A 15,182-nucleotide genomic window follows, 5' to 3' on the forward strand; every position below is an offset into this window, starting at 1 on the left:
TTCATATTTAACACTAATGATTTACGTAATATAAATCTTAACACGAAAGGCATTGAAGGATTTCACACTGATTTTAAAATCTAAAAAAAAGAAAAGTTTATTAAAAAGAGAGAAGAAAACAAAAGGGATAAAAGTTGAAAAAAAAAATTAAAAGAATAATAGGAAAGAAATTTAATGCAATTAACACTCTCTCGCGTCCTTTTTTGCCCATTCATCCTCATACTTCTTGGCAATGTAAATCTGGTTGTTATTTTGCTCAGTTTTACAAATGTGATTTCTTGATTATTCCCACACTGTCCGTTTCATTTTTCCTCTTGTTTTCATTTTTTTTTTACAAACTCCCCCTCCCATATCCTATACAGACTTTTCATTGATCATCGTGGATTTGAAAACTAGTATAGAAAGAGAGGAATGCAAAGAGAAAGATTTATCGCTAAAATTAAAGAGGTTATAAGAAATTGATATAGAATATAATGAAATGAAATAGTAGGTTGAAAATTTCAGGATATTGAAATATTTCAATTTTTTTTTTATAGATTTATTTCAAACAATCTAAAACGTTGTTTGAAATTTTAACTATTTTTTGAATAAAAGAAAATTATAAACAATTCAATAATCACGATCTTTCATTCAAAACTGTTTTTTACTCTTTACCTTTCTATTGAAAATAATTTAAAAATAAAATTCTGTGAAATGGAAACTTCTTTATTCTTTTATGCGCGTGGCATAGTAGTCAGCACTTCAGTTTACTATCACTTTTAGCCCGAGTTCAAATCTCGAATTATTTCTGTTTTTTTTTTCTTTTTCTTGATTAATCTGTCAATACTAGAACTGATCTTGAATTTATTCAACCAGAATCTTTTAATATTTATGCTCATGATATTAATTTAGAGAAGATTTAGTGAAGACTTTGACTGGAAATTCTCATTATTTTTGTCATTAAAGAATAAATTAGTTTTTGACATTTAATAAAAATTTTGTGACCTTAAGAATTCACTTTCAAACTTTTTATCGCCACATTTCAGCATTAACTTGTTGGTTAATGATTTTACTTAGCTTTCCTATTTCTCGGAAACAGACAAATATGTAAAAATTAAATATTTTTAAAAGAGAAATCTTTAGGTTTTCCTTGTTCCTTTTAAGTGAAAAAGATATTTCTTTTGAGCAATTTTCAAGGTTTTCATGAAAGGATAGTTCAAGGATTTCCCAAATGAAACTTTCTGCATCATTATTAGTTAATTTAAAATTTTCTAATAAAGACAACTTTATTTTGCACCTCTCCAGAACATTCTATGTGCTTCCTATTCCCGAGAATGTTTTACTCAATCAATAGTTTTTCAAATTATTATATTTTGTTGTGAATATAAATTAAAGATCAGACTTTGGGGTTTTACTTTTAGGGATTCTCCGCAAGAATTTTTAAGGTCCCAAGACAAGATTTTTGGAGTCTCTTAACCACTTGAAAATTCACAAACGTTTAGAAAAATTGACAAAGACCCATTTCCCCCTAAATTCAGTACATCATCTATTAATTTCTTAGAAGTTTCCTTCTTCTAAGATTCCTCTAAACCTTACCAATTTCAGTCCAGTTCCGTTAACCTGTCCAGCTTTAGTTTTGAATCATATTTTCTTTAATAAACTTTCCCTCAATCTCTTTGCATTCCCCTCCCTACCAGCTTCTTTTTTTTTTTTAACTTTACCGGCTTTAACCACTTAATTACCGTTAGCAATTTCCCTTAGCGAAAATTTTCGCAGGAATATGTTTTCTCTTTCATCTGCTGACTTTTCTTTCTTCCTGTCTCGCAAGTTTCTACTTTATATTTTTTTTTTCACTTAAAATTTAATTTTGTATATTTGTTATTTACAAGTCTTATATAATTATTTTTTCTTTATTTATTTATAGTCTGTGTGTGAATTTCTTCTTTTACTTTTCTTTTAAAATGTACAAAGATTTTTTATTTTCATCTCATTTTACATGTGTGTGTGTTGTTTACGGGACTTTCATCCTAATATTTTTTTAAATTTGTTTTCTCAATAATATTCACTAAGTTTTTTTTTCGTTCCTCTTTCTATTTCTCCATCTTCTCTTTCGATCTGATACAATTTTACTAAAATTTTTTTTTCTTCATTTAATATGATTTGATTTGTGATTTTGTCACCAAAATCCTTCACATTTCTTCCTCTCGATGGATGGACCTTTTATATTACTTTTGTTTTTTTTTCTTAAGATTTTTTGACAAAAAAAAGAAACGAAAAAAAAAATTCAAACAGATTCTTTGTTTAAAATTTGCATAAATGTCTCAAATGTTTGTTTATTTTTTCAAGTTTTATTCTGCGAATATTTAATTTATAATAAATTTTTAATAAAAAAAAAATAGGTGGTTTCCACAGAGGAAAAATCAGTGAAATTTTATACACTTTTACAATTTTTTTTTCTCAAAAAAGAAAAGTTACAATGATTGGGATGTTTTGTTTTTGTTTTGCTTTTCTCTTTTTTCTTTGTATTAAATACAATTTTTCCCCTTTGCATTCCACATGCTTTGAAATTCAATGAAAATTCTTTTTTATCTTTTTTTTTTCCTCTAATTTTTCTTCTATACAAAAATTCACTATATTCCTCTCAAGTTGAAAATTCTTTATTTTTATCCCTCCTTCCACATTAATTCACTTTTTAAATTAAAAAAAAATCACTCGACACAGAAAAAATGTAATCAATACAAAAAAAAATACGTTGATAAATTAGTTGTTTTCTTGATCTTTTGATTTTCCCGCAATGTAATCAATTTCACGATTTTTCTTGTTCCCCATTCAATAAATTGTTGTTGTTTTAAACTGATTCAGTGCAAAAAATATAGTTTTTTTTTTCAAATAAATTTCAACAAAATCTTTTTAAGCAATATTTCTTCTTCTTCTTTTTTTTTCAAATGAAATTCCTTGAGTTTTCTTCCTTCTCCTCTTCATTATTATTTTTTTCTTCTTCTTTTAATTGCTCTGGGCTATCAAAGCATAAATTAAAAAAAAAAAAAACTCCTTCTACCTTCCCCCCAGAAAACTTCAGAGAAGTATAGTAAAGAAAATAAACTATCACGCTAATCCACCCAGATAATTTGCCACACGACAGATATTTGAGGTGTTTGTGGAGCCCTCGTGGAGCTTCCGGGGAGACGGTGGATGATAAATCAGTGTTCACTTACTCACATTGCCCTCATCGTTGTTCAAACTGTTATTTGGATCATTCAGTGAGGTCGCCACATACAGTGATGGATCAATTGTTTTGGGAATTGGCTTTATTTCCGTTCCCAACTCCTTCTCAATGCGATGCAGATCATAGCGATCGTCGTATGTGATGAGATTGATCGCAATACCTGAAATAAAGGTAAATTTTTTCATTTAAAATTAAGTCTTTTTGACAATAAAAATAATAAAATTTCGATTTTTCTTTATCAAACACGAAAAAAATGTACTGGTAAGCTGACCAAGCTTACGGGAGCTGTGTTTCTTTCAGTGTACCAATTTTGTGAGAGCAAACTAGAACGCGAAATTTGTTTAAATACGCTCAAAGTCGGGAAAAGTTGAAAAGTCATCCCCCAAGAAATCTTTAAAACGCCATATCTCGGGAACGGCTACATGGATTTTCGAGTTTGAGCTATCGTTGGGAAGGTTTTAACCTCAGCTATAAGATATTAAAATATGAATTAACTCGATAATGGCATTTTTGAAATATTCGAGTTCGAAATTTTCGAAAATTTTGATTTTGACTTTAACGCCTCTCGCGGTCATTTCTCGAAGTTGCAATGTTCTAGGCATTTGTAGGGTTTCACGAAACCTTTCATTTGCGCTTGAGTTGATCAAAATCAGACTTGTAGAACCCGAGATATGATATGTCAAAGTTGGAACTCAATATTTTCAAAATGGCGACATAAATTTTTAAATTTTTTTTTATAAATAGATGTTATAATAGGCTATAATATATCAAAAAATGAAGCAAATCGATAATGGCGTTTTCGAGATATTCATCGAAAACTAATCGAAAATTTTATTTTCGATTTTAGCGCCACTTGCGGCCATTTTTTGAACTTTCGATGTTCCGAGGGGTTATAGGGTTTGTTGAGAGCTTTCATTTGACCCCAGGTTGATCAAAATCGGTCAAGCCGTTTTCAAGTTATGTTCGATTTTCGATGAAAAATTGTGGCGGCCATATTGACCAAACGGCTTGACCGATTTTCGAAAATGTGGTATCTTTGGAAAGGTATTGATGTCTCCTACAACATATAAAAATTTCAGATTTTTAGCTATAACACGGGCTGAGATATCGGCAAAACAAAATTTTGGGGTTATTCAAAATGGCGGAAACATGAAGAAATCGGATTTCTTCATGTCGATATTTAAACTTTGCCGTTTACCGCAAGTCTCAATCTATTACCGTTCTCTTGCAATTTAAGTTTATGATCCGGCGGACGGCTGGCCAGAGAAAAATTTTTTTTGGCGCATACGTTTTTTGGAATTTTTTGGGACCCTAATTCGTGATCATCCCAAGTTTGAGCCCGATCTGACGACTTTCGATTTTGCTCGGTACACAAAAGCTGTGTCTGAAAGAAACACAGCTGAAATCCCATGAATAGTTACTAAAAGAACAAACTTTATCAAAAACTTTGCAAAAGATTCATTTACAGTGTACAAAATGTTTTGCAAATAAAGAGTCTCTACCACAGGAAATGTTAATCATTCTTTCTCTTTTTTTTATCGGAAAACTTCGTTTGAAAGGTAGAGAATAGTGAGTTGAGTTTAAAATCCAGCTACAACTGGTTTTTATTCATAAGCTCAAGTAAGAGAGATAAAATTATCAATTCAATTCAAATATAGAGCATATTGAGAGTAATAAAATTCCTTCTTGGAGGAAACATTGAAACTTAACATGGATTGTGGAGAAAATTATTCATCAAATATTATCTTTAGCAAATAACATAATGAACGTGTTTTGAATTTCTTTTTCTTACTACATGAAAATATTATTAAATGTTATGTTTTTGCTCGTTTAGCAGACAAATCAAACAATGATGATGAGATGAATTTAATTTATTGTTGTTGTTTGAAACATTTAAAGGTGAGGAGAAAAGAAAAACATTTTATAAACTTACCTAAATGTCCAAATCGTCCAGATCGTCCGATTCGGTGGAGATAGGTCTCGGCCATTTTGGGAAAATCAAAATTGATAACAACATTCACAGCCTGTACATCGATACCACGTGTAAAGAGGTCAGAGCACACCAAATTCCTGCATAGACCCTGCCGAAAGTCATGAAAAACACGATTGCGGTGCGCCTGAGCCATTTTTGCATGGATGTAGTAGCAGCAATAACCCAATTCAGTTATCTTCTTTGCAAGCAACTCAACACGCTGTGTTGAATTGCAAAAGATGATGGATTGATTTATTTGCAATTTCGAAAAGAGCGTATTGAGGCAGTGCACCTTCTGGCGCTCCTGCACAAATGCATAGTACTGCGTAACACCCTTCAGTGTGAGCTCCTCCATTAAATTTATCTCATATGGCTCACGCAAATGTCTTTCCATGAAATTCATCACACTGACTGGGAATGTTGCAGAGAATAGCAATATCTGACGTTCCTTCGGCAATTTCATTATGACATGATCCAGCATGCCCTTAAAGTCCTGCGATAGCAGCTTATCTGCCTCATCTAATACTAACATCTTGCAATGTGCCATATTTGCCACCTCTTTGTCCATTAGATCCAGTATACGACCAGGCGTTGCAATAATCACTTGTACTGCAATTATATATTTAAAAAAAAAACGCCCTCAATTCTATTAATTTCTCGCTTTCATTTTCAAATTTTCTGTTTAATAATAATTTTTTTAAAAAAAAATCAGCATCTTTAGATTCTCATTAATTGCTTCTAATGAAGGGGAATCCAAGTTATCATCATTTTGATTAAATATTCTTCAAAACATTTGAAAATAAGAGATATTTTAGCAATCAATATTGCAGTCTATGTGGAAATAACGTGCTAGTTGAAATGTCAATTTTATTGAGATACGAACAAACCATAAAAAAATTTGCTGCTATTTTTATCAAGTCGAGAGGTACTCGAACTCCAGCCTTCAAAAATCATATCAAATTTTAGTCGTATAGTCGTCAAACAAAAAAAAAAAAAACATTAGGGGAACCTGGGGTAAAACGGTGAATTTTTAGGAGATAATTTTTCCTGAGCTCTATGGAAATATTTGAGATTTCCCATGAGAACTATCTTATAGGAAATTTTCCGGGCTACAACTTTGTTTTAGACGATTTTTCTCTATCTCAACGGGAAAATGCTTTTTCAGGCCATTTTCCAAACTCTTCCAAATTTGCCTGTTCCAAAAATCCTGGGGTAAAACGGTTAATTGCGTTTTTTGTTCGCTAATCTTTATTTAATGAAATTATTTTAGCAAGGCACTATAATATCTATTGAGAATGAGGGATTTGTGTACCAATTAAAACTTTTTTTTAATAAAAAAAATACAAAAAATTAAAAAAAAAAACGGTTAATTTAAGAAACTGCCTTTTTTATTTTTTTTAGTTTATAAAAATTAGTAATTGTGAGTGATCAAACATCTTAAATTGTATGTAATAGTTATACTAATTAAGGAAAATTATTTTTTCAAGAATTTAAAAAGTTATTTAAAAAAAAAACACAATTCACCACTTTGCCCCAAGGGGTACTTTTTACTATCAGTGTTCTACGGGAAAACTCGGAAATTTTTTTTGTTGGAAAATTCAGATTAGATTCGTGTTTAGCAAAAATAGTTACTCTGTCTAAAAATGCATTTGGATCAAAAAAATTGCAGTGAATTTCGCCAAAACTGAATTTGTAGTAGAGAGGTCAGAGTAACTTTGAGATTCGAAAAATTAGTTTTTCAAATACATAAAAGCCAAAATATTGGATCAATTATTATGAAACTTTCTAGGTTTAGGCAGGGGTATAAAGTGTACTGACAAAATTAGACAGATTAGCTCCCACTGCTTCTTGAGTTATTAATTTTTATTTTTTTTTTTCAAATTCACCATTTTACCCCAGTTACCCCTATCGCTTTTCCATTACAACATTCAAAACTTGGTTATTTGATAAATTTTGTAAGTTTTAAGCAGAAAATTGATTTTTTTTATGATTCATTGAGAAAAAATTGAGTCAAAGGATCTTATTTTTCTCTTGTAGAATCATAATTTGTCCTCGTCAATCAAGAAAATTAATAAAAGACTTATTTCCAATTCCAATTAATAAAGAAAATTCCTCAAAATGAATGGAAAATTCCTAAAACAGCAAAAACTGACAGAAATGCCTGAAAAGTTGCCCACAGAATGGTTGACAAACTTTTCACTTCACTGTACTTATCAATCCCCACACACATTTACTTTGCTTTGCTACAGAACTTGCAATATGTATGGAAATTTTCAGCTGCCAGTAACATAATCCACACATTTTAAAAATAAATAAATTTCTTGTATCTCACAACATGGGTTATATCTTTTGTGGAGAAGTTTGTTTCTCTCTTGAGAAATAGATAAAATTATATAGAATTTTGTTTACACCATCAGCACATAATCTCCTTCCCTTTTGTCGGAGTTTTATGTTACATTGTGATTATTACTTAGTAACTACAGCAGCTCAGCTCAGCTCACCCTTTGTACATCATAAAAAAATTGAGGTGATCCCCATTTAAAGGAAGAAGAAAGTTTCTTCATAAAAATAAAACAGAATTTAATTCAATGAATCGTAAAATATTCACCTCAAAGTTGAAAATAAAATTGAAAGTTTGTCGCGTTTACATTCTCTTTTGCACGTTACTTCCTTTCCAGGTGTACGTAAAGAAAAGTTTTCGAAAAGAAAAGACGAAAAAGGAGGAAAGAAACTTACCTTTCTGGTAAATTCGCATAATATCATCCTTTAAATTGGTACCACCAGTCGTGACCATAACACGAATGTCCATGTGCTTGGCCAGCTCAATGCAAATCTGCGATGTCTGGAGGGCCAATTCACGCGTTGGCACAATAATCAATGCTTGAATGTACTCCTTGGTGGTGTCAACTTGCTCCAGCACCGGAATCGAGTAGGCTCCTGTCTTGCCCGTACCGTTTTTAGCACGTGCCAATATATCCTTACCACCGAGAGCAATAGGTATGGCGGCCTCCTGAATGGGTGACGGCTTCTCCCATCCTTTCTCGAAGATCCCCATCAAAAGTTCGCGCTTAAGGCAAAACTCCTCAAATTCATTTCCTCGTGTGTCTGTGACATCCTACAAAATTATCCCAAAAATAATAAAAAAAAATTCCAAAAAAAAAAGATTTTTTTTTCTCTACTTACACTCGTTTTAATTCGATTATCTTTTGGTGGAATTTTCAATTTTGCCTTCCACCCCAAGTCGTCACCTGCCTTTTCACTGCCATACGTGCTGATTTTGCAAATTAAAAGAAAATGATTTTGTTGTTATTTTGTCAGAGAAAATTAAATGCAAATATGCTGAAGAAATTCATCGAGTCAGCAGTATTTGGATAAAAGAAGTGACAAGAAGAAATTTATGTGTGGTTGTTGAGTATAAACAAAAAGTAGGTCCCTCCAAATTAGACTCTAATTTTTTACTTTTAATTTTGGAAATTGTAAATTTCTTTTTATTCATTCCATTTAAAGTCTAAAACAATTAAAACTAATTAACTGAACAGTTTCATATATATTTTTTTTTAATTTTTATCAAATTAAGCTAAATATTTCGACTATTCAAATTCTTCTTTTTATGACCTTATTCGTGAGGCGTGTGTAAAGAAATCGCATACTTTGTAAGAAAGAAATAAGAAAAAAATATGTTGAACCGTCCCTCGCATATTTGAAAAAACATTAAAAACAATTTAAAAAATATATAAAAATCAGTTAAAAAAAAACTTACCCCTTCTGGGGGCCGTGATTATTCAGATGATTGTTTGCCATGCTAAGGTTTTCAGTCATCATCTTTCTCTCCAACACAATCTCTGGATTTACTGGTCACTGCTGCTTCTTTTTGCACAACGTAAAATTATTACCCTTTTGCACAAAATCACCCTTTTTATTATTTTTTCAGTTTCACTTTGCAATTTAGGTGCTTTTTTATTCTTACAAAATAAATTCAAGTTTATGTGTTTTTTTTTTACAATGTCTCACTTTCACGTTGGAAAAGAATGAAAACTTGCAAAATTGTTTTCTTACACTTAAAATTTTCTTATGTTTGTTTTTTCACTTTGTCTTTGGTTAATCTCTCAGGATTTTTTTTTCTATCTTTGCTTTCTCTCAAGTCTCTAGCACTTGTCTCTTGTAAAATCTCTCTGAAACTTTCTATGGGAGACACGATTTCAGTTAAGCGTCCTTTTTCTGATCCTACTAAAAAGAGTCCTTTCTAAGTCTATGTGCTTTATTTTTTGCGTTCTTTTTTTTCGAAGATTTTCAGTGGGTTTTTAATCACTTTTCTTGATACATTTTTACTGTTTTAACGTGATTCAATTTTCACCCAAAACTGTACACATTTTTTTTCTCTTTGTAAATTTTTTTTGTAATAATCCTCTGGGACTGTCGCTTGTGTTCTCCTTTAAAAAAAAATTGTAAATTTTTCCTTTTAGCTCTGTCTTTCTCAAATTAATCTCTGATATTTTCACTTTTCGATTCTCATTTATTTATTTATTTTTTTATTATACCTGCAAAAAAGAAGGACAATTGGGTATTGTAGGTTTTTTTTTAAACAGCGAAAAACTTTGCAAAAATTTTCTCTTTTAGTGAAAAATGTGACTCGCATAACGGTTTTTTATGAATCCCAATTTTTATTTAACACTTGGAGGACACGAATTTCTAACCTTATACTTTGAGTTTAATTTTTTCTATTATAAAGAAAACTTTTTTCCAGATTTTCTTTCGACGAAATTCTAGTATTTGAAGTCGCCTATATACATAGATGTAGAATTTATCAAGATAAATTGGATAGATTTTAATCTGTGGTGGTTAAAAAAAGTCAAATTGGCAGCGATTACCATTTTTGTCCTCCAAGTGTTAAAATCTTTTGCCATAAAGTTCAATTGCACGCCACTAGCCATCATCCCTCTCGCTCTTACCCATGTCACGACAAGCGGGAAAGAATGAGACAAGAAAACTTTTTGCTTCACGAATTTCAAGCGAAATGAGAAAATTTTGGATAAATTTTAAGAAAATCGTCCAAATTTCCTATCCTGAAGGAGACAAAATCATTCTACTTGAAAATTCTTGGAAGGATAAAAAGGAAAAATCTTCGGAAATTCCAGAAAAAAATGTTCTAACCGTGTAAACTTTTGTTTCCGGAACTTTTGGGAAAAATTTTCACCCCCCAGCTCGTGAAAATTCCTCGAGTTTTTCCGAATTTCAAACTCATTGCTCTTTATTAGCAGAAATGGAGGATTTCAAGAAACAATTTGAGCGTGAAATTGTAGGGCAGGAGAAACTTCCTGAGTCATTTTGGTTGAAAAGAAATTGAAGCCACGCACTGAGTCTCCATTGTCTTGGGTACCTCTACGAATCACCGGAGTCACCCCAAAGTTTGAGCCCCGAAATCACCGCTAAATCCCAATCCCGCGAGAAAACTCCGCGAGAAAAGTGTTACTTGATGACCAAGGAGGGGTTTGGGGGATATTTTGTGAGTAAATTTTAGGAAATAAATAGTGAAAATTGAAAAGGAAAATCTGTATTACCTTGTAAGATTTTATCCACACTTCACAATATTCAATATGGCTGCAGTTAACCCATCAAAACAAGTTTCGCGATAATCAGCGAAAAATCGTCTGATAATATCTGCAGAACTAGCTACGATTATTTTTGTAGATATTTTCCGAAATGAAACAACCTGAAAATCTATTAAATTGCAGAATTCCTCTTTATTTTAACCATCAATGTTGCTGTATCAATACTAATAGTAAAAACTTTAAGCTTGTGAAGCTCTCAAAGAGAAAGAAAATACATTATTTTTGTGCAACGCCGATTTTATCGATGCAGATATTCAAATCATTTCGGCATTTTTCGCATTTGATTTTTCGATGTTGTTTGTCAAACTGACAAAGTTATTTGGCGGCAAAATACGCGTTTCGTGCTCTTGTGCAAGATTTTCTTTTGTGCCTCTCCCAGTGAATTTTGACCGATTTTATTCAAGAAAAACTTATAAAGTTTGTGAAAAACACCTTTACATCCTCACCAATTATTTTTCCACACCAGACGATAAAAGAAAATAGACGAAAATGTTTGAGGCACGATTGACTTCCGCAACAACCCTCAAGAAAGTCTTGGATGCTATTAAAGATCTCCTGAATGAGGCAACCTTTGATTGCAATGACTCTGGGATTCAGGTGAGTTTGGCATTGATTGGAAAATTAAGAAAATCCCCCACGGAAGAGAAGTTAAGAATATTAATCTAACCTCACTTTCTTCCCGGACAGTTGCAAGCAATGGACAATTCTCACGTTTCCCTCGTCTCCCTGACGCTACGGGCAGATGGATTTGACAAGTACAGGTGCGACAGGAACCTCTCGATGGGAATGAATCTAGCCAGCATGGCAAAAATCATGAAATGTGCCAACAATGACGATACTGTGACCATGAAGGCGCAAGACAATGCTGACACCGTGGTCTTTATGTTTGAATCCCAGAACCAGGAGAAAGTCTCAGACTACGAGATGAAGCTCATGAATCTCGACCAGGAGCACTTGGGCATTCCCGAAACTGACTACGCATGTGTCGTCCGGATGCCGGCAATGGAGTTTGCACGCATTTGCCGTGACCTTTCGCAATTCGGGGAATCTCTGTCGATCAGCTGCACCAAGGAGGGTGTAAAGTTCTCCGCGAGCGGTGATGTAGGTTCAGCCAATATCAAGCTGGCCCAAACGACGAGTGTGGACAAGGAGGAGGAAGCTGTCATCATTGAGATGCAGGAACCAGTATCTCTCACCTTTGCCTGTCGCTATCTAAATTCCTTCACGAAAGCCACTCCACTCACATCACAGGTTCAGCTGTCTATGTCTCTGGATGTGCCACTAGTGGTTGAGTACCGAATCCAGGATCTCGGCCACATTCGCTACTATTTGGCGCCCAAGATTGAGGATGATGAGAATTAAGGTATATTAGCCCGGACTGTCCAGTGAGATCATACAGCATTTTTGAACAATCCGACTCTGTCTTGTAATTCGTCGTATTCAAATTGAAGGAGAAATTCATAACTAATTTTTAAGATGATAATAAAATAAAATTATTTCACTGAATATTTCTTTTTATTTCACCCATTTCACCAATATTCTTTGATTTTTTTTAACATTAAAAGCGCTAAAACTTAAATACGAAATTCTTTCTTTATTTCCTTGTAAACGAAAGATTACGGCCACAAATCTTAAAGAAAGTGAAAATTCCAATTTCCTTTCTATTTATTTTTTAGGTCCTTTAATGTGACCCAATTATTAAATTCTGTTTTTATAAGTAAAAAAAAAAACAAAAACAAAAATGATTTGATTAATTCTAAAATTAGAATTTATGTTGTCCTCATTGTTTAATTTTTGTTATTTAGAAGATTTTTTTTTCAAGTTCATGGCTTTAAATTTAATAAGATAAATAAACAATTTTATGAGGTTTCTTTTCATTACGGTTAATTATTACGCAATTAAAAAAATTATTTGTCTTAATATTAACGTTTTGTCTTAACTATAAAAGCCAGGAAAGCAATCATAGTTCCTCATAGTGTTGAAGTTTTACCTTTTGTGCGCATAAAACGTTGAGGAAGTTTAGGATAAATAATGGAACAGTGGAAAAATCGTGTGGCCGTTGTAACAGGTGCCTCTGCAGGTATAAATAAGAGAAATAATTTAAGAAAAATTGTGAATAAATCAGAAATTTTGAAACAGGAATTGGTGCCGAAATTGCAAAGGATCTCATCAAAGCGGAAATGGTGGTAATTGGTTTAGCTAGAAGGGTGGAAAAAGTAGAAGCCCTGAAGAATGATTTGCCGGAAGAGTTGCGCAACAATCTCTACGCAGCCAAATGCGATGTGACCAAAGAAGATGATATCGTGAAGACTTTCTCTTGGATCGATGCAAAGTTCAATGGAATTGATGTTCTAATCAACAATGCTGGAATAATTCGACACACTGAGCTAATCAATGAGAATAATTCAGACATGATTCGCGAAGTTGTCGATACGAATATTCTAAGCGTGGTGTTTTGTACGCGTGAAGCTTACAAATCAATGGCAAAGCATGGAAGGAATTCTCATGTTGTTCACATCAATAGCATCGTTGGCCATAACATTCTGCGGGATTTAAGTATGGCTTCACAAAATATGTATCCACCGAGTAAGCATGCAGTAACTGCAATGACAGAGATTCATCGGCAGGAATTTATCCGAAGTAAGCACCACATCAAGGTTTCTTCTGTGAGCCCGGGGGCATGCAAAACAGAAATGGTACCAAAGAATGTTGTAGAATTGTATGGAGAGCTTACCTTTCTGGAGCCTGAAGATGTTTCCAATAGTGTCCTACACGTCCTGGGAACCCCTCCACATGTACAAATTCATGAGCTAATTATTAAGCCTTTCGGGGAAAAATTTTAGTTTATTAGTTGGTGTTCCACTTCGTGGCCAACACCAAGTATTTTTTATAAGCATTGTTATTGCTGTTTATATAATAAAAAAGGTAAAAGAGGTTTAAAAAATTAAAATCAAATGATTGTTCTAAAATCCGATCCCCTCAGATCGGGTTAAAACTTTAATTAATGGTTTAGGATTTAGCATTTTCTCAGGTGGTCTACAGGTTGGAAAATGATGTACATTACATACCACGAATGTGGCATATGCCAACTAATTACGTAGTTTTTTAGAAGATTTTTTTTTCCAAGTTTATAGTTTAGATTTAGTCGTATAAAAATAAACTTGATTAGTTTTTTCTCTTATGATTACCAACTAAATATTTTTGCTTGTTAAAATATTTTAGTTCTTTCTTAACTATAAAAGCCACGACAATAAACAACTCCGCATAGTGCTGAAGTTTTACCTCTTGAGAGTATCAAAAATTAAGAATAGTAATGGAACAGTGGAAAAATCGTGTTGCTGTTGTAACTGGTGCCTCTGCAGGTAAATATTTGAAGAAAAAAAAAAGATTTCGTAAATAAGTTGAAAATCTTAAATCAGGAATTGGTGCTGCAATTGCAAAGGATCTCATCAAAGCGGAAATGGTGGTAATTGGTTTAGCTAGGAGGGTAGAAAAAGTTGAAGCCCTGAAGAATGATTTGCCAGAGGAATTGCGCAACAATCTGTATGCAGTGAGGTGCGATGTGACCAAAGAAGAGGATATTGTGAAGACTTTCTCTTGGATCGATGCAAAGTTCAATGGAATTGATGTTCTAATCAACAATGCTGGAGTTTTTCGTCTCACTGAGCTAATCAATGAGAATAATTCAGACATGATTCGCGAAGTTGTTGATACGAATATTCTAAGCGTTGTGTACTGTACGCGTGAAGCTTACAAATCAATGGCGAAACATGGAAGGAATTCTCATGTTGTTCATATCAATAGTATCGTTGGGCACAATATTCGGCAAGATTTAGGAATGGATTCTCAGAATATGTACGCACCAAGTAAATACGCTGTAACTGCAATGACAGAGATTCATCGACAAGAATTTATTCGGAGTAAGCATCACATCAAGGTTTCTTCTGTGAGTCCAGGGCTTTGTAAAACAGAAATGATACCAAAGATTGTTGTAGAATTGCATGGAGATCATCTCTTTCTTAAACCTGAAGATGTTTCCAATAGTGTCCTACACGTCCTGGGAACCCCTCCACATGTGCAAATTCATGAACTCATCGTTAAACCTTTTGGAGAACCATTTTAAATTTTTTGTGCATCTAATTTTTTTTGATCAATGTTTGTAAAAGAAAAAAGCTTAAAGAATTAAAATCAATTTTTCTCAACACCTGAGATACCTGAGGAAAGACTTACGATATTTTAGATAATGAAGAAGTGAACAGCAAGTTGTGATATTGTTCTAAATTCTTGCCTGGATTCCTACCTGTAATTTCCGTTAAACAGTTTTGATGAATTTGAAGAGGAAATAACATGGAAGAATCACCAAAATGCAAATCCTTTGGCAAAATTCCCTCAATCC

At 32.9% G+C, this 15,182-nt stretch overlaps 4 protein-coding genes across 4 annotated transcripts; 3 read left to right on the plus strand and 1 right to left on the minus strand.

Moving 5' to 3' along the window:
* Positions 1-655: 655 nt before the first annotated feature.
* On the minus strand, positions 656-9,744 carry LOC129789676 (ATP-dependent RNA helicase me31b). Its single transcript, XM_055826678.1, has 5 exons — positions 8,938-9,744; positions 8,361-8,448; positions 7,914-8,292; positions 5,139-5,786; positions 656-3,365 (listed from the first exon to the last, which is right to left on the minus strand). The coding sequence occupies exons 1-5, from the start codon at positions 8,997-8,999 to the stop codon at positions 3,187-3,189; spliced, it is 1,356 nt and encodes a 451-aa protein (XP_055682653.1). The 5' UTR covers positions 9,000-9,744; the 3' UTR covers positions 656-3,186.
* A 1,345-nt stretch (positions 9,745-11,089) lies between these two features.
* Positions 11,090-12,292, plus strand: LOC129789746 (proliferating cell nuclear antigen). The gene is made up of 2 exons (XM_055826790.1): positions 11,090-11,383; positions 11,474-12,292. The coding sequence occupies exons 1-2, from the start codon at positions 11,276-11,278 to the stop codon at positions 12,146-12,148; spliced, it is 783 nt and encodes a 260-aa protein (XP_055682765.1). The 5' UTR covers positions 11,090-11,275; the 3' UTR covers positions 12,149-12,292.
* A 525-nt stretch (positions 12,293-12,817) lies between these two features.
* LOC129789752 (farnesol dehydrogenase-like) lies at positions 12,818-13,629 on the plus strand. Its single transcript, XM_055826795.1, has 2 exons — positions 12,818-12,866; positions 12,926-13,629. Exons 1-2 carry the CDS (start codon positions 12,818-12,820, stop codon positions 13,627-13,629), a joined length of 753 nt encoding a protein of 250 aa, XP_055682770.1.
* Positions 13,630-14,099: 470 nt separating this feature from the next.
* LOC129789753 (farnesol dehydrogenase-like) lies at positions 14,100-14,909 on the plus strand. Its single transcript, XM_055826796.1, has 2 exons — positions 14,100-14,148; positions 14,206-14,909. Exons 1-2 carry the CDS (start codon positions 14,100-14,102, stop codon positions 14,907-14,909), a joined length of 753 nt encoding a protein of 250 aa, XP_055682771.1.
* The last annotated feature ends 273 nt before the right edge of the window (positions 14,910-15,182 follow it).

Source organism: Lutzomyia longipalpis, chromosome 2, assembly GCF_024334085.1.
Source record: "Lutzomyia longipalpis isolate SR_M1_2022 chromosome 2, ASM2433408v1".
NCBI classification, from domain to species: domain Eukaryota; kingdom Metazoa; phylum Arthropoda; class Insecta; order Diptera; family Psychodidae; genus Lutzomyia; species Lutzomyia longipalpis.

Bases quoted from the DNA above. Each gene is read 5' to 3' on its own strand.
- LOC129789746 (XM_055826790.1), top strand. From the start codon at position 11,276: ATGTTTGAGGCACGATTGACTTCCGCAACAACCCTCAAGAAAGTCTTG. The intron at 11,384-11,473 runs GTGAGTTTGGCA...CTTCCCGGACAG, and splicing joins GCAATGACTCTGGGATTCAG to TTGCAAGCAATGGACAATTC.
- LOC129789752 (XM_055826795.1), top strand. From the start codon at position 12,818: ATGGAACAGTGGAAAAATCGTGTGGCCGTTGTAACAGGTGCCTCTGCA. The intron at 12,867-12,925 runs GTATAAATAAGA...ATTTTGAAACAG, and splicing joins TGTAACAGGTGCCTCTGCAG to GAATTGGTGCCGAAATTGCA.
- LOC129789676 (XM_055826678.1), bottom strand. From the start codon at position 8,999: ATGATGACTGAAAACCTTAGCATGGCAAACAATCATCTGAATAATCAC. The intron at 5,787-7,913 runs GTAAGTTTCTTT...ATATAATTGCAG, and splicing joins TATGCGAATTTACCAGAAAG to TACAAGTGATTATTGCAACG. The intron at 3,366-5,138 runs GTAAGTTTATAA...CCTTTATTTCAG, and splicing joins TGGACGATTTGGACATTTAG to GTATTGCGATCAATCTCATC.
- LOC129789753 (XM_055826796.1), top strand. From the start codon at position 14,100: ATGGAACAGTGGAAAAATCGTGTTGCTGTTGTAACTGGTGCCTCTGCA. The intron at 14,149-14,205 runs GTAAATATTTGA...ATCTTAAATCAG, and splicing joins TGTAACTGGTGCCTCTGCAG to GAATTGGTGCTGCAATTGCA.